Source organism: Heliangelus exortis, chromosome 1, assembly GCF_036169615.1.
Source record: "Heliangelus exortis chromosome 1, bHelExo1.hap1, whole genome shotgun sequence".
Lineage (NCBI taxonomy): Eukaryota > Metazoa > Chordata > Aves > Apodiformes > Trochilidae > Heliangelus > Heliangelus exortis.
Window position 1 is genome coordinate 146,742,674 of NC_092422.1, and position 18,307 is coordinate 146,760,980.

At 42.6% G+C, this 18,307-nt stretch overlaps 1 protein-coding gene across 3 annotated transcripts; it reads left to right on the forward strand.

Annotated features, from left to right (window-relative positions):
* The first annotated feature begins 244 nt into the window (after nucleotides 1–244).
* XPNPEP3 (X-prolyl aminopeptidase 3) lies at nucleotides 245–18,061 on the forward strand. 3 transcript variants are annotated; one of them, XR_011723442.1, is made up of 10 exons: nucleotides 245–396; nucleotides 2,039–2,155; nucleotides 4,583–4,990; nucleotides 6,845–7,047; nucleotides 7,926–7,988; nucleotides 9,362–9,475; nucleotides 12,407–12,492; nucleotides 13,116–13,986; nucleotides 14,785–14,905; nucleotides 15,705–18,061. XR_011723442.1 is itself a non-coding variant. In XM_071731867.1 (10 exons), the coding sequence occupies exons 1-10, from the start codon at nucleotides 336–338 to the stop codon at nucleotides 15,869–15,871; spliced, it is 1,524 nt and encodes a 507-aa protein (XP_071587968.1). In that variant the 5' UTR covers nucleotides 245–335; the 3' UTR covers nucleotides 15,872–18,061. The 3 variants fall into 3 exon arrangements, 2 of the variants coding, with proteins under 2 accessions (XP_071587968.1, XP_071587978.1); XM_071731867.1 differs by having other exon boundaries at nucleotides 13,116–13,299; XM_071731877.1 differs by lacking the exon at nucleotides 14,785–14,905 and having other exon boundaries at nucleotides 13,116–13,299.
* The last annotated feature ends 246 nt before the right edge of the window (nucleotides 18,062–18,307 follow it).

An 18,307-nucleotide genomic window follows, 5' to 3' on the forward strand; every position in this document is an offset into this window, starting at 1 on the left:
AACGTTCTAGAAGCGGAGGCGGCGGTGTCCGACCTGGGGAGGTTCGCCAAGTGTGGCATCGCTCTCCCGCCAGTGCTGCCGCCCGCCTCTCCCCGTTGCCGCAGTCCCCGCTTGGGGTTGCTCCTCGCGTTTTTTTCCCCCCCCCCATGGGAAAGACAGGCGGTCTCCGCGGTCGCCTAAGCAGGCGTGGCGCCGCTCGGTTGCGGCGGGAGGGGGAGGGCAGCGCTGGGTGCCCGCGCTCGTTTATGGTGTCATCACATGGCGCTGGGGCGGGGGAAGGCCCCGCCATGCGCGGGCCGGACGGGCGGGCCCCGCGGTAGCCGTGTCCCTGGGAGATGTCGCGCCTTCCGGGCCAGAGGCTTGTGGCGGCGGTGAGGGGCTGGCGCGGCTGCTCAGGTCAGAGTCTTCTCCCCCACACTCGCCTTGCTTCGCCTCACAGCGTTGCAGCCCCGGTCGGTGCCGCTGGGCCCGTTTCGACCGGGCTCTGGTGACTGACGGCCCGGGACACGCCGGGCGGTATCGCTGCTGAGAGCCCTCCCGGCCGCTTCGGGCGGGCTGCGATGCCTCCCTCGCCTCTGTTTTGCTGCAGGAAAAAGCGTCTGTGTGGCGGTGGTGTTGTAGCTCCAGTCACGGGGGTTCCCTTGAATCTGAGGGAAGAACGGTTTATGACCTGAAAAATAAAGCAACGATGTGCAAAGCGCCTTCAAAATGCTGCTTTATTTAGTGCCTGTCGTTTTCTCTCGTCTTGTTGCACGGTCTGTTTTCTGTGTAGAGGAAGAGAAGCAGTGAAAACACTCGGTTTCGAAACTGCACAAAAAGCTGTAGTTACTTTTCATGGCCTGGGTGTCCAGGGTGTTACTTCACTCAACCATCATATTGTCAGCGGTTTATGTTACGATTGTCCATTGCTGCGCGCAAATAACCTTTGGTTAATGGCTAATCACGCTGTCTCCTACAGAGCCGATATGTAAATCAGTTTTCTGAGTCTCAGCTCCCTGAACGGCAGCCAGTTTTTAAGTCTGTGTTATACTTGTTCATGGTAGTGAAGGGTTGATTATTATTTTGTGTTACAATAATCCAGTGCTGTGATATGGCGGCATGAATGGATATTGTAGCAGGCACACGGTAAGTGACATAAAAGAGTAGCGGTTTCCAAAACATCAGCTGGAAGATGTTAGGGAACTGATTATCCTCTTCTTCCCTATGTCTGATGGTTTCTATCTAGGCACAAACAGTTCTTCAGCTGCAGAAGGCTGTGATTGAGGATTCCAAAGCTGGTAAAGTTTGTAACAATGATGTTTAATTTTAGCTTTTGCCTTATTGTGCACACTCCCCAGCTCCCAAATGCACACTTGTGCATTTAAAACTTGTCTGCTTTGGCTATATAAGGATTTGTAGGTGGGCTATGTAGCTGTATGCTTCTGAGGAAGCATTTTCAATTTGCTTACTGCTACTGTCAAGTACATTAAATACATAACCAGGGAATCTTGAGTATATTTCATGGAGAAAAAACCCGCATTGCTATATCAACCCGTATCAGTTGATGATTTATTTATGGCATTATTATTACTAATAATAACTAAAAAAAAAAAAACTGGAAAGGCCTTGAAAGCTATACAGTTTTTAGACAGGGGTGGCATTTTTAGAAGCTGTAGTCAAGAAAAGACTGTATATAGGTGCTGTGTCTTAAGCCTGCAGCATTTGAGGGAAGCAAGGGAGGGAGAGCCCCAAGTGTAGAAATTGGTCACATGCAAATTGATGTAGGAGGTGGGTTTTTTTTCCTGGGTTTTGTTTCTGGATTGTCAGGCTTAGCATACATTAATTGCTTTAGGTCTGTTTGTTTAATATTTCATTATGAGTTGTGTGCACATGGTTTAATGATGATTGTGGTACACAACAAATTGAGAAGGAAGGAGGGATACCTGTATCACACAAGGTGAACGACAGCTACTACGAGTCAGATGGCCAGAGTACAATTCTGCAGTTTGCTAACTGGAAAGGTGCTTTACCTTGACATGGTGTATTTCTTTTCCTCTAGTTTGCAAGTCATGTGCTCTCCGAAGATTTTCCATCCAGCCTGTCCAGCAGAAGAAGATTCCAAATCGGTATTTGGGCCAGCCCAGCCCCTTCACACACCCACACCTTCTCAAACCAGGTCAGGTTCAGGCCCCATGTGAGCCAATTGTTGGTATTTTCTCGTGCCTCAGTTATTCTGGGATGTCCAGGGCAGACTGTTGATTTGCTGCATCATAGAGGTGTCTATGTTTTGAGCCATTTATGATTAACTTAATTAGTCAGTAATCATATTTAGTAATTAATTTCTTTGTCTGACATGATACTGATTCCAAAAATAGGCTTCACATGTTAGCTTTTTACCTTTCTCATGGAGTGCTTGATGTCACTGACTTCAGTACTGCAGATCTTTTATGGGGGCGGCATCTTGGGAGCTCATTGTCTTGCAAATACAATAAAATTTATACTAAGGAAGAGTCCTTTGTGGAACTAAAACTTCCAGAATGCTCCATATGTAATGTCCTGTAAGTCACAAAATAAAGGTGTCATTCAGAAAAGACTGAGGAGAGACATATGGAGAGTTGGACACCCTTCATCTAAAGAACATAGTCTCTTCAGAAGTGTGTTCAAGCTGTGAGGAAAAGAAGAAAAAAGAGACTTGTGGCTATAAACTCAGAAGGTACTGATGAAAGAGAAGTTGAGGCTGTGCAGTTTTATGAGTATAATGAAAATGAGCCTGTAGGTATAACAGTGATTAGATCTAAAATAAAAAAGTTAGAAGTAAAATATATTCAAGAGTACATCCAGGAAAACATTCTGATTCTGTGTTATTTTTTCATATACAGAGAGAACATATTTATATATATGTATTTAGTTGCAGAATAATTCAGGTCAGAAGGGACCTCAGGAAGTTCATGAGGTCCATCTTCTGCTTAAAGCTGAGATGACTTCAGTGTTAGCCCAGGTTGCTCAGGGCACGGATGAGCAGCTCACAGTAACAGTGCAGCTGAATTATACCTGTCCACATAAATTTTTATTTCATAGAAGAGTGGTGTTTTTTGTAAAATATTACATTGTTTCATTGCAATTATTGTTTCAAAAAGCAAATGTCTTTAAGTCAGGGAATTTACAGGCCTTGTAGTTGGAAGACAAATGAAGTTCACATGTCCTACCCTACTGCCTCTCCTGAAATTCGTTGGGTTTTTTGTGGCAGTAAAAAGCAGATTGGAATGCAGCAGAGCACAGGAAATCTGAAGTATAATATTACAGAAATGGGGTGTCAGATTTTTTAAAAGCAGTTTCTACGGTGTAAAACAAGTTTGATGGCTCTGTTTTAGTTTGGTTGTTGTTTGTTTGTTTTTTTAAAGACATTTACACCATATAGGCTTTGAGGATGTATGTTGTTGAAAATTTGTAAAGTTGAATATACATGCAGTGCATCTGATTTTCTTAAACTCTTACATTGTCAAGAAAAACATTATGGGCAGAACTTCCCCTTCCCACCCCGTTCATGCAAGAATCCACTTACAGTACAAGTCAAATTTCAGTTTTTATTCTTGACTTGTTACTGTGTAATAAATTAAAGAGGAAGAAAAATTACGGAAGTAGAAAGTTAATAGCATGAAAATGCAGTCAATATTAAAATATGTTATTAGCCAAAATACCAGTTAGGAATTATGTATTATTTTGAATCATAGTTAAGGAGTTTCACATTTTTAAAAATACATACTTAAGTGGTTGTGGGTTGTTCTTTCAACTTCAGTCTGGTCTTGTCGAGTGTCTTGATCGCTGTGCTTCACATCCTTTGGGATCAGAGCAGTTTAAAACATGCTTTCTTCTAAGAGACCATTTGTTTATGATTATGGTCATTAGGAATACACTATTTAACTTCAGAAAATTAAAATTGTTAATTATTGAGAAAAGCTATGTCTGCCCTGGAGAAGATTTCCTGTCTTAATTGGTGTCTGCCACCAGGCTGCAATTCATGGTTTCTTTCTGCTGGGAATCTTGTGACTGGTTGGACTCTGCACCCTCTGTGTTTCTGCCTGATCTCCGCCCATTATGGTATAGAACTGGTTACTTTATGTTGACTTAGTGTGTATTTGAGTAGACATTCTAGCATTATCTGAAGAAGGTTTTGCTCAAGCTCAGAAGGTAATCTTCTGTTCAATGTCCAGATGCCATAAAATCCCATCAATTTTCAGCAAAGTCCAGTTCACTTCATCCTTTCCCTTTCGTTCACCTTTCTTTCTGAAAACATCCATCTGGTTTGGGTGTTTGTCTAGATCTACCAGACTTTGGGATTTCTGCTTTTGCACAGAGATCCATAACAAAAAATCTGATTTATTATAATAATTTTCTATCTTTGCATGGTGGAGGAGCTGATCAGGTTAGGATATGCTACTGGGAGGAAAGCTGAAGGGATGCATGAAAAAGCAATGGAAAGAATAATGATGGATCACGATGAAGTCGTGTATGAAAGGCAGGGAGGAGTAGGCAGGAATCAGGCATGTGTCTAATAAGTACAAGTACCTTGAATTTCTCAGCCTGACTTGTTTTGTGTTCACAGGAGAGGTAACCCCAGGATTGTCACAGGTGGAATATGCTCTGCGCCGACACAAACTGATGGCATCGATCCAGAAGGAAGCCCGTGGCTGGGATGGATTGGACCACACAGTGATTCTGTTATCCAACCCCACATACTACATGAGCAATGACATCCCCTACATTTTCCACCAGGACACTAACTTCCTGTACCTCTGCGGGTTCCAGGAGCCTGACAGCATCCTGGTGCTGCAGAGCATTCCTGGCAAAGCGCTGCCCTCCCACAAATCCATACTTTTTGTGCCTCGGAGAGATCCGAGCCGAGAGCTGTGGGATGGGCCCAGATCAGGCACTGATGGGGCAATTGCTCTCACAGGAGTGGATGAAGCTTACACCATCGAGGAGTTCAGGCACTTGGTGGCCAAGCTGAAAGGTAATAAAAAATGGAGAGGAAATGAAATGAGACGTGGCTTGCAGGGTCTGGTGGGTGGTCTTTGACACCCATTCAGGAGTATCATAAGCTTGAGGAGGTGCAGGGGGTGTGGCAATATGTTAGGGACAGTTGGAAGTTCTTGTTAGCTTTATGAGGGTCACCAATGGAAATGTAGTGTTGAAAATTATAGTTTTTCCTCCCCTCTGAATTTCTTGTGTGCCCACATGAATGCCAGTGCGCACCTGTGTGAAATGTAAGGAACAGCATAAACAAGAGGGCATTGCAAATCATTGTACTGTTTTAGTCATATCTTTACTGACAGAGCCAGAACCAGGTGAAGCATAAGGAACTTGAAGGTATTTTATTCACAGTAGACTTGGAAAATGATCCACATGTGGACATGGTTAGTCCATTCACCTTCTTTATGTGTATGTTAACGCTTGAAGTACAAACATTGCTGTCATTTAGAGGTGTTCTTTTGCATTCAACACCACCATATAGCCTCAGTGTTTATAATCCAGGGTAAACTTAAATGCATTATAAAATGAAGCTGAAGGTTTATGACAATATAAAAAGGGCAAGTGCTTGGGGGATTACACAAACAAGTTAAGAGTGAATGCTGGAATTTTAAATACCAGCTGAGTTGGTCATTGTTTTGTTTCAAACAAGGGTGCATTGGAAATAGAAAGGTCACAGAAGGGGCAATAAGGGTGATCAAAAGTATGGAGTGTGTGTGAGGTGCATTCTGGGGAAACATGCTCAGTTTGAAAATGAGAAAATGGAGGGTAAGGGGTGAGAGAGAACGTATGGTACGCAAGGTAGAGAGAGGATGAGTAGGAATTATTAGTTGCTATTTTTTGTATTTTAGAAAGGGAAGGAAAACCAAATAAAATTAGGAGATGTCAGGTTTTGTCAGCTTGTAAGTTTTAAGTTGTAGATCATTTGTGGAAGATTTGGAATGTCAAAAGGAAAAATGGATTTTAAAGTTTCTTGTTTTGTGTGGGAGACATCAGTGGAAAACAGTTAATCACCATTACGAAGATGCAGCCTTGGAATGAAGGAAACAAAAAGTGGGGAAGACATGCTACAGGAAATACTCTTTTATAAATGTCCAGTTTCTTAGAGACGTTTTGTAAGCTCCTGCTGATAGCTGCTCTCACCAAAGGAGGGCCTAGGTGGACCTTAGCTGTGACCCAGTGTGGCTTTTCTACTCATTCCCATTTAAAACAGTCCTGTGGGGAAAATGTGGGTGCTAACTTTGACGTTCTAAGTAACTTTCTACATAGGTAAATAAGTTTGTCCCCAGTAAGTTCATCTCTGAATGGCTTAAACAAGGAGTTTTTCCCCAAAGATATTCTGAAGCAGAGTTGATAATAACCCTGATCCCATGAGATGGGTGAGAGGTAAATTGCCCTGCAGCATCAGGTGGGATGGGCAAAATGAAACAACAATTCAGAACATGCACTGCTGAAGTGCAGTGGCTACTTAGCTTACACAAGTGCAGCTTCAATACACAGACTCAGACTCTGAATGGATCTGTGCAAGGTACAGTGATGATCAGTGTACAAACTCATGTACAGGGTGTATCAGTGATGATCATAAACCCCAGCATTTGCAAAGGAGAGGGGATTTGTCAAATCTACATGCTGTGCATTGGTAATCTTCCAGATTTTGAAGAGATTGCCAATATCTTGTGACAGCAGAAGTGTCTCTATGATCTGTAAATGCAGATTCAGAGGAAATTAATTTCCCAAATGTAACAGCAGTCTGAGGAGTAGGAGAGAGTTTGTTCAGTACAGGGAGGACATTTCTACATTTATTTTCATCTGTCTCAGCTTTTGTTTTGCATTCCAGGTGAGTCGAACATTGTATGGTATGACTTGACAAAACCAGTGCATAGAGAGCTGCATTCTGACTACCTGGAGCCCCTGGCAGAGATAAAAGCTCGGAACAAAACCCGCATCCAGGGCATCCGACACCTGGTGCAAAACCTTCGTCTGGTCAAATCTCCAGCAGAGATTGAAAGGATGAAGATAGCTGGACGGGTGACAGCAGAGGTATGGAGTCAAGGGCTCTCCAGAGAAGCCAGTGCATGCTTTTAAAGAAGAAAGGGGGGAGGGTTGTTGATGGGGTGATGTGGTTTGGAAGGACAGGTTTGGTCTAGGCTGTTACTGAACTGCTGTGTCTCAGCCATCAGCTGGGCTCAGTTCCCTCCACAAGACAAGAAGGAACTGGAAGACTGCTTGGTCTCCAGCTTCTCAGTGGAGAACTCCAGTGAAGAAAAGCCAGCAGCAGCTAGAATTTTTTAAAAGCAATATCTGTTCAGGAACAGATGTATCCTCTTTACTCTCTTTCCAACTTCCCCTCTCCTTCCCCAACCCATTTTCTTTCCCGTTTATCCTGTTGTTTTTGAAGAAATGGGATTTTTGTGAACATATTACCTGCATGTGTCCACAGTTCCCCCTTACGCCTCAAATTCATTGACCAGTTTTAAATATATCTGATAGATAACCTCGAATGCAGTGAGTTTTTGTGAATATTATTAAAATAGATATCCAAATAGAAAAGAGAGGCACAGCTTGACTGAAGGAAAAGGTACCTAGGGCACTCCTGTTGTATGCAAGGGAATCCATAGGTGAGACAACTTGTAAAATGCCAACCAATGGGACCAGCTTCACTCATCTAATAATTTTTTAAAAAGCAGGGTCAGTCAGCCCCGAAGTACAGTTTCACAGGAAACAGATCTTAATTTGTTGTAGGCTTGACAGCACTCTGCATTTTCAACTGCATCGGGTTCCAGAACAAGCTGAGTTTTAGGCATTTCTCAAAAGACAGCACATTAATAATAATAAAAAAATTAAAAAAAAAAGCAAAAAAAAAAGCTGCTGTCAAGTTCAGGGTTCTTTGCTAACTAAAAGGCCCTTCTTCTCCATAGGCTTTTATAGAGACAATGTTTGCCAGCAAATCCCCAGTGGATGAAGCCTTTCTCTATGCAAAGGTGAGTACTTCATGGTTGGAGATGAGACAGAGAGGCTGGATGTTGGTTATCCCTCCAGGAAACTAGAAATGTCAAATCTCTATAATGTACCTCACACTGTAGCACATTTCTCTTTCACTCAGCTCTCGTGGTTCCTGGAATGTGCAGAAAATTCTGGTGTGAGGAATTCTGCTGCTGTATTGCCTGTACCATTATTGAAGGAACGTATTGGTTATCTAAGTTTATCTGCATTTTGCATATCTACATTCGTGGATTTTTCTACTGTATTTCAATACAAAACCTGCTGTATCAGGGATACAGTTAGTATCTTATTCTATAATACAGTTCAGTTATACAGAATTAAACTGGTTATCTGCTTGTAAAGGCTGTTTCTCTTTACTCTAGCCTCTTATTACATCAGATTACCACAGCTATCATGAAGCAGTGTAGATGCCTCTCGGTTGCAAAATGCAGACTAATTGGGTGGCACATTTGTTCAGGAGTTCAAGGAATTTTGTAAGGAATTCCAGTGAGATGCCTGTTAGAGAACCATGAACAGGATTTGACCCTGTGTTATTTTGGGCCTGTACTGATACAGCACTAAGAAGCAGTACCAAGTTGTAAAGAAAATTATTTTAATTAAAGTGTATCTTATGTATCAATTTTTTACTCCAGGATCATAAAATATACTTTACTACATGTAAGCATCCTGGATTGTTCTGTCCCACATGGTTTTGGTAATTATAGAAAAGACATGTTATTAATTTATTGATAATATGTAAGGTCTTTATAGATGTAAGTTTATTCATTTCCATGCTTTCATCAGCTTCATCACTCAAGAAAGGTAAAATTATTGAGGCTTTGTTTAGTTTTGGTTGGTTTGTTTTTCCCCTCAGACGTTGATGTAGTGGATGCTTTTCAAACCTTAGTTCAACAATCATGAAAATAGATATTGCTATAAATATGATGGTATCTTGTGATTTAAGAAGACAACAGCAAAACACCACTGTTGTCATGCTGACATTTGGGAATCTCTGAAAATTTTTAAAGTATGAAAACTAGAAGTATTACTTCATATAAGAACAAATCCTCTCCTGGATTTATGACAACGTAATGAATGTTTGATGCAGGACTAAACAGCTTGCACCAGAACAAGCTTCTGTGAGGCCAGGTGCAGGATTAGAACACTCTTGAAAAGTGAATAATTCTGTATTTTTCCTCCAGCTCTTGGTAAATCTTCAAGGCTGCTTTCCTTTAGTGAACTGACTTTTCAGTTTCACTTTGTGTTCTACAAATTAAGAACACAGTTGTAAAACATGAATTTTAATAGTGCAGGGCAGTTAATCACCTGAATTGGCACTAACAGTCTCCTCCTCTCTGAATTGGTATTCCAGTTTGAATTTGAGTGTCGGGCTCGTGGTGCTGACATCCTGGCCTACCCCCCTGTTGTTGCTGGTGGCAACAGATCCAACACTTTGCACTATGTGAAGAACAATCAGCTCATCAAGGTAAAGCATATGTTGGCCAGTAACCTAGAATTCAGTGCTGTGACACACTGTCCCTCTATGTGTCCTCAAGCTGCTTTTCAGCTGGCAACTAGGCTGGTGAAGGGACTCCAGCACAGATCCTATGAGGAGAGGCTGAGGGAGCTGGGGGTGTTCAGCCTGGAGAAGAGGAGGCTCAGGGGAGACCTCATCACTCTCTACAACTCCCTGAAAGGAGGGTGTAGCCAGGTGGGGGTTGGTCTCTTTTCCCAGGCAACCCTCAGCAAGACAAGAGGGCACGGTCTCAAGTTGTGCCGGGGGAGGTTTAGGTTAGATATTAGAAAGAATTTCTTTACTGAGAGGGTGATCAAGCATTGGAATGGGCTGCCCCAGGAAGTAGTGGATTCTCCATCCCTGGAGATATTTAAAAAGAGACTGGATGTGGCACTCAGTGCCATGGTCTGGTAACTGCAGCAGTAGTGGATCAAGGGTTGGACTTGATGATCTCTGAGGTCCCTTCCAACCCAGCCAATTCTATGATTCTATGATTTTGACTGAACAGATCAAAAAACTCAAGGATATATTTTCAGATGAGCAGAGGAAAAGAATCCTGTCCTGGTTAGCTTTATTGTCAGTGGGAGATGAACATCACACCATCTAGTTTGTGTCCTTGCTATGCTTCCTGCAGTATTTTTTGGAGTAGAAGGATTTGCAAACAAGCTTGCAAATAACTTCAAGCACATCAGCTCCCACACCTTGTGCAGCAGTGCTGGGCAGGTTGCTGACCTGACAGAGGGGGCACCACTGCAGCAGGCAGAGTGAAGGCACTGTGGGGATCTTCTATGGTCACTTGCATTGCTTGTCCTTCCTTTGCAATATAGAGGCACAACAGTTCATTCCTGCTGGTGAAGCTGAAAAGCATTTTGAACTTGGTGTAGGCCAACAAAGCAGGGAAGGGGAATGAGGAAGGATCAGTGGTAAATGTTGAGAGGTGGATTAGATGGCTGTAGGTAAATTAATGTGTCTTATTTTGGAGATTCACGTGATTGAATTGAACCCTCTCCAGTTTTCCTGACCTTTAGATTCAGATAAACATTTTTAGGAGCAGTTCTACTCCCACTGGTCTACTCACGATTCACTTTTCAGAGGAGCATGTTTTTCTTCTGTCTTAATGCAGGATGAAACTTTCCCACTAGCTTTGTCTTTTCTTGAAGCTGGAGTGCTAGCAGACCTTGAAATGATCTGCAGAGACAGACATACAATAGATATGACAGGCTGCTTCTGGCAGAAAGAAGCATCCTTTGTTGTACTGTCATCCAAGGTCAGGCATGCTCATGTAACTCCTGTTTCATGAGTTGCTTCTGTTAAAGTTGTTAAATGACTGTTTCTTGGGATGGTGCTTTTTTTTCAAAACTGTGAAGTAGGAGGTTAAACCATAAACTTGATTCTTTCTTTTCCTTTGTGTGCTACTTCCTACAGATCTTGTTGTCAAATAGGCCAACAAAGTGTCTAATTTTGAAGGTATCTGAAGGCTGCTTATGGTCTCATGTGGATTTCATTCAGTCTGCCACTTAGTGGACTCAGCTTTAAAGGAAGAGGACAAGATGCATGACATAAGGCACTTACAGGACAATCAAACAACAGGCTGAATTCCCTTAGCCAATAAATTATTACTTGGCTTGCTTAATCACTTAGAAGAGGTTAGCTGCTGTAATTTGGATTTTTTATTTAAAGAATTGAACCGGCTATTCTGAAAAAATTAAATATGCAATTTTAATAGATAGCCTGTCCAATGGCATAGTGAGATTTGCTCACTGCCAGTTTATCTAATGTGTGTTTGTGGTACCTAACTGTACACAATGATAGTAGCTGGCACTGGAAGCGGTGCTAGCAGTGAGAATCTGCTTCTTATTTTTTCCCCTAATGTGCTAGAATTACTCCTTGTCATTCCACATCATGGATGCTGGCACAGTCATGGATCTGTGGAGTGAATCTCTATAAAAGGCCTTGGGTTACATGTAGTGTAAATCCATAGAGAATTTAATCTCACTGCTGTGTTTGTTGTTCGTTCCTTTAAGAAGGGAAAGCAAGGCAGTGGTTTTGTTCCTGGACAAAATCAAAGAAATCTTCCCCAAGAAAAGTGTTGGACTGAAGGTGTTCAGTGTAACCCAGCCATGAGCACATCAGCACTTAATGAAGGCAAATTCTAACCCTGTGGAACAACAAGAGGAGCCAGGACATGTCTTTTCTGTGTGGCTTTTTGAAAGATACCCAGTCAGTGATTTAATTGACATAGAGCAGTTTTGCTGAAGTGAATTTGAGGTTCACATCTCCAAAAGATTTTTCTTCATCACCAGGTAGATTCAGAAGTACGTCTTAGAGCAGTAAAGGAAGTCCTGGAAGAGAGCAGGGGAGATTCAATAGTGCATTTACAGTAGTGATACACTGTCTGAGAAGTGCTTTTGCTGAGTCCTCTGATATGACAAGGCTAAATTTTTAACTGGTAATGATCTTGTGGGTAGCTCAGAAATCTCTTTTTACTCAAAAACTCCTCTGTCTCAGCCACTAGCAGAGGGCTTCTAGTGGAACGAGTCACTAGTATAAATTGCTGGAGTAAACAATCTAGATGTGAGTGGGACTGATGTCTGGGAGCACAGAATAGTTCAAGAAAAATGGTGGGTTTTACTCCAAAGTGTTTGAAAAGCAGCGTGTTAAATGTTCAGGCTGTAGATAAGCCTAACAGTCAGAGACTACCTTGCAGAGAAACAAAACAACTGGAATAGCTATTTATAAACAGTAGCACCCGAGGTGTTCTGCGAAAGGAGTTCACTTCTCTGCAGCTGCTTTGCAAAAATAAATGCATAATCTCCTTTCCTGCTCACAGACAAAAAAATCAATTCAGTTAATAGCTGGACTGATCCACAGGGAGGTTTTTTTTTTTCTGTTATTCTTCAGGATGGTGAACTGGTCTTGCTAGATGGTGGATGTGAGTCTTCCTGCTATGTAAGTGACATCACACGTACCTGGCCTGTCAATGGAAGGTATGCTATGCTTTGGAGAGTTTTGTGAAGTTTTAAAATAATGGATGGATTGAGTGTATGTGTGTTTAGTATCTGTGTGAGTAGTTTTAACATGTCCCATTCTGTGGATCTTCAGAGTAATCAAATTATATAAAAGTAATCTTTCAGCATAAGAAGATGTATTCCCCACTGCCTCATTAATTACTGCATGAATATCTGTGATTACTGCTATTTTCAGCTATTACAGTACATCTGAAGAGCAGAGAGGGCTTTTATGCATTTACCTGTGGCTGACTGTGTGTAAGAGAACAGACTTCAGTCGACCCTTACACAACTATGTCAGTAGTGAATTTGCTGGTGTGATATCCCTGTGGTTGTGTGTTCGATTCCTATATATTTTTTGCTCAAGTGCTTTCTTTTTCCTGCAGTAGCTTTGCCTTGCTTTGTTTTGAGGTTAGGTTGTCAGGTGAGAAACACTGCCTCTCTGCTCAGTGTATTGAACAGTGAATTGTTGCAGTGATGCCAGTTGCTTTCCTTTTTGACTTTCCATGCTGACATTGAGCTGCATCTGTCCTCAAAATAAGTTCTGGGTAAAGGTTTAATTGTGAGGAATGTCCTTTGTTCCTTTCTTCAATGGTTTTCAGGTTCACCCAACCCCAAGCAGAAATATACCAGGCTGTCCTGGACATCCAGAAGTCCTGTCTGAGCCTCTGCTCCCCAGGTGTCAGCCTAGAAAATATCTACAGCCTCATGCTGAGCCTTATCGGACAGAAACTGAAGGAGTTGGGAATCCTAAAGAGCAGCATCACAGACAGCCACTTCTTCAAGGTTCCTGAAGTTTTTTTTACTCTTCCCTACTAGGTCTGACTGTTTTCTTTTTGTTCTATGTCAGTGGCTTTAGTTTGGCTCAGTAATGCTGCTTTTAAGATTAACTTCTAATTGTTGCCATGCACTGTGCTTTAGTTCATGTGGGCTGGTCTAGGCTCCAGGCTGGATTCCTCTCAGTGCTAAACCTAGAGGTGTAAGAGATGTATTTCAACCACTGAGTGGGCAATCTGGTTTGAAGTAACCCTCCAGTTTTATGAACATAGTAGGAATATTTCTTCTGTTCCACTCTGCAGATCCATTCCCATTGGGCTGCACTACTTGTTAGTGTAGCTGCAGCTTCAGAATATGGGCAGTCAGAAGGGACATGCAGAGACATTGAGACTGACACAAAATTCTGCATCCAGAGCTGGTCACAGGCAGTTAGTCGTAGATTTGTGATCTGTTTGACATAGCATAAAACTGCGGTGCCACCAAAAGGTACAGCCCATTCTTCTCAGTTGGTCTGCCTGCTGCCTCTTCTACACCTTTTTGTGTCAGTGTTGGGATTCACAGAGCTCCCTGGTGCAGGAGACTGGGAGACTACAGATGAAATAGGATGGGTTTGCACTTAAGGGAAGTTTATCCGGTCCCACTCCCTGCAGACCTGCACGGCTGCTGATGCTGTTACAAGGATGATGGTGGAACCAGGTGATGGAACTACCCCTTTGGCAGCAGGAGAGATTTCTGACAGATTTAATTGTCCTGGTCTCGGCGCGGTAGCCGCACACGTTCTCGCCTCTGAGCCGAGGCTGCGATGCCGGTTTCTGTCACCAGGCGGCAGCAGCACAGCCAGATGAGAGCAGCGTCTGCAGTTCCTTCCCGAGTGAATGTCAGGAGGATGGTGCAGAGCAGGAATTAGCTCTTTGATTCCTGCTGTCAAGAAGCTGCTCTTTGGAGGGAGGGGGATGAGGATGGTGCGGGGCAGGGCGGGGGAGGCACCGTCTGTGTCCTGTTAGAGGTGGACTAAAATCCTGCTGTAGCTGCTGAGTGAAATCAGCACAGCATTTGTTCTGTTGTGCACGACAAGACGTCTTTGCCACATCGTGTGGCAGCTGGATCAGCTGCTGCTGGTTGTCAGGGTTTGCTGGCAGGAGTGATGCAGGGCTTGGATTTTTAAGGAATAGAAAGGGTTGGGGTTGCAAAGCAGCCTCAGAGAGCCCAAAATTGAATTCTTGCCTGACATGCTGAGGTGGTGAATGGCTTGGGCTGTCCTTTTTAGTGAGGGCAAAAGACAGCCTGCAATATGCTTGTAATTGGCACCTGATACAGGTGGGCTTTGAGGGCCATCCAGTTCTGATAAATGGAAGGCAGCCCCTAGTGACCTAGTGATGGCAGTAAGGTTGCTAATTAAGTGCATAACTATTCTGTCTCTCCATTCCATTTTTTGTATTAAGACAATGAACTGTGTTTTGCTGCCTCCATGACACTTGTTTTGTCTTCTGCTAGGCTGTTCGAAAGTACTGCCCCCATCATGTGGGCCATTATTTGGGCATGGATGTTCATGATACCCCAGATATATCCCGATCACTTCCACTCCAGCCAGGCATGGTGATAACCATTGAACCAGGTAAAAAGATAGCCAGTCAGTGGTAGACAAAACCATGCAACACTGAGGATACAGTATTGCTTTCAGTAGTTATTTGGTCCCTCAGAACAAAGCATTCAGGCCCTTTCTGTCAAAGCTGGAAATCATTACAGTCTTATTCCACTCCCAGACACAATCAAGGTGACAAATCGTGTGAGTAAATGCTTAGGAGGTGTCTGTGCAGCAGAGTGCAGACCTCAGGCTGGTAGTGTTTGACCCACATCAGTGCAGGTCAATAGAGGTGCAGAGAAGCAGGATCAGTCCACTTGTACTGTGTTCTGTGTTGCTGTGACTGAACTACCACCAGTCACAGGTAATGTGAGTCCCAAGCATTGCAATCTGCAGTTATGAAGATTCACAACTCAGCTTTGCAAATCAGACATTTCACGATGAATCTTTCTACTTGATCATGGATTTGGAGTTGTCAGCTCAACACTGATACTTAAATGGTTGGCTCTTCTCTCTATTCAGAACATTTTAAAAATCATCATTGTGAACATAGCATTGAAAGCAAGAAGTGAAAAAAAACAACAAACCCAAACAGTTGTAATTGTGGAAGTTTTTATTAAGATTCTAATGTCTGTAGGCTCTGAGGGATGCTTTCCTTTCTTAGGACATCATTTGCCATGAATGAGAGGAAAGAGTAGTTTTCCTTATTAAAAATTTTCGGGATCAAAGTCATGTTGCTGAAAAATCCAACGCTGCTCTCATGGTGGTGCAGAAAGGGAAAGGTGTTGTTCTGGACAGCGTTGTATGTTTTAATTTCCTTCCCTTCTTTCAGGCATTTATATTCCTGAGGATGATGTTGGTGCCCCAGAGAGGTTTCGTGGCATTGGTGTGCGCATTGAGGACGATGTTGTGATTACAGAGGATGCACCTCTCATCTTGTCTGCTGACTGTCCTAAGGAGATCTACCACATCGAGCAAATCTGTGGCCGCAGCTCATGATGCCTTTTCTCTGCCACTTGCATCCTCCTCAGAGAAGATGCAGCCCTCCAGGGATAAAGATTTCTGTAGCCGGCTGTAGTTGTCAAGTGATGGAGGGTGTGAACAGTTGGGCTGGGAACTGGAATGCAAAAGGCTTGGGTACAGAGGGATGAAAACACAAAGCAACCTTTTCCCTGTGTGTTTTCCTTCTGATTTGATTCGTGTTGATGTTGTGCTGTTGTAGGACATAGGGGTGGATTCATCCCTCTGCTCTGTGGATCCATCTATTCTGGTGTCCTTGTAAGGATGAATTTTGTCAGTGGCACTGGCAGGACTTCTGCCTGGGCCCTCTCTAATTACATAGGTGCAACTGCTGAAACCAGAGCCTTGTGTTTTCCCCATTACCAGTAGTTACCCAGCAGTCACATTTTTAAAATGAGGCTTTTATAGAAACTGTTTAGGGGGAATAAAGTGTGTCAGACAGCTATGATTTTTGTAGAGCCCTGGAGGGGAGGGGTTTTTGGTGGTCAGAAAGGTGGGTTTGGTTGGGAGGTAATTTTATCTGGAGCCTGTGGAGAACACTTTCAGTATTTTAAGGACAGGATGTGTTTGGACTTTGTTCAGACATATGCAAAATAGGCCAGCAGCATGGAAGAACATCTCATCTGGTCTTTCAGCTTATTTCTGTGTTTGATAATTTCAGAAAGGACAGATAGTGCCCAGGAGGCTGGACATACCCATTCTTTCCATCTTCCATGTTCACATCTTTTTGTCCCAAATGTCCACTCAAGTCTCCCGTACTGAGCCCAGTTCTACCTTGGGCAGCAGGGCTCTGTTGGCTGGGCTGGGATCCACGTGGTGAGCTGCTGATTGTTACCCAAATGTGAGGTGTCTGATTCTGAGACAACTGTATCACCTTTCTGGTTTGTGCTGTAATTGTCATCAACTTTAGCAGTGCATTTTTGAAGCATCTGCCCTTGAGACTCTGTCTCGAGCCTTTACACAGCTTTTATACAGAATATAAAGTAATTCTCCTTTTCAAAGCACCGTGGGCAATGGTCGCAGCTGCCTTTGGGTTTTGCCAAGGGCAGTCAGTAACTAATGCTCTGTGATAGTATTTTTGAAGCAGCTGCACATGTGATTAGGGGCTGGGATGGATGATGAGTAAAGAGAAGAGTTGTCATCCCTCAACATCAACCTCCCACCCAGGCCATTGTATACAGTAGTAAATACACTTAGTAGAGGCACATGCAGCATCTGTGTATTTACTGGAAATATTTTGACAATTAGCTGTTCAACATGTCTGAAAAATTCCTCTCTTCAGCGTACATTCTGTTATCTATGCTTGCTGTTGCACTATATCATCTTACTTCCTTTTTGATGGTAGCTTTCATTATTTTGTGTGTTATTCTCAATTTTTTTTCTCTTCCTATATTTTCTATTTTTGACCCACTGTAATGACACTGCTTTCTAATCCATTTTTCTTTCTAATCAACATCACTGCCTTTTCCTTATTTGCCCTTATTCCCCACAATGAATATAGTCAGAAGCGTGTGGGTAAAGTTGTCAGGATTCCCAAGTCTGGCCTCTGGCTCTGTTGCTGTATAACCTCTAGTGAAATCTGCCTCTTTTTTTTTTTTTAACCCACCTTTTTTTTTCCCCTTTTCTGTTTCATTTCACTCAGTGAAGGTCAAATGGATGACATCTTGCATCTCTCCCTGCTTTTAATGGAAGCTGGGTGCATACAAACGGAATTTGGTGCTTGAAAGGCAGCCCAAGACTTGCGTAATTTTATTTTTTAAACATGATGAAAAGTATATGCTTTTTATGGACTTAGTGTATAAAGTTTCACCTGGTTAAGAGAATCTGCTAATCTTTGATGGAAGCCTTTGTTAGATGCTCATGCACTGCAGTTTTAAGTACAGTGTAAATTGTTAAAGGGAAGACTGAAGTGTGGACACAGAACTAATTAATACTTTTGATGTTGTTCTGGTTTATAACACATTTGTTGTTCCAATTGTACCTGTTAGAGCCAAGTCAACTGGGACAAATCTTGGATTTTGGAAATGTGTAAGTGGATAAATGAACCTGAGAACTATGGTGTGTGTGCTGATTCACACATCTGCCTGTGTTCCTAACAGTTAATAATTGTACTTAGTGTAAATAAGCCTTTGAAATACATATTAAAAAGATATTTTTAAAATAAAACAACTTGTAGAATGTAATTTCTTGGGCCACCGAGTTGCATGGCTGTTGAATAGATACAAGCACCTCTAGAAAGAGCATTATGTTTGAGGGAGGTTTATAAATCATCTGTAATCTATCTTGGATTTGAAATAACGTTGCCAAATGTAGGCACACCCTAATTCCTACTCCTCTCAGGAAAATCCTGCAGCTTGCAAACACCAATAGATCTTATGAGTGCTGCAGATGAGCGTTTCTGTCAACAGAGAAGTG

What these genes read in the sequence shown, in the direction of transcription:
- XPNPEP3 (XM_071731867.1), top strand. Translation starts at nt 336, where the DNA reads ATGTCGCGCCTTCCGGGCCAGAGGCTTGTGGCGGCGGTGAGGGGCTGG. An exon ending in ACCTGGCCTGTCAATGGAAG is followed by an intron (nt 12,493 to 13,115) that starts GTATGCTATGCT and finishes AATGGTTTTCAG; the next exon opens with GTTCACCCAACCCCAAGCAG. An exon ending in GGTGATAACCATTGAACCAG is followed by an intron (nt 14,906 to 15,704) that starts GTAAAAAGATAG and finishes CCCTTCTTTCAG; the next exon opens with GCATTTATATTCCTGAGGAT.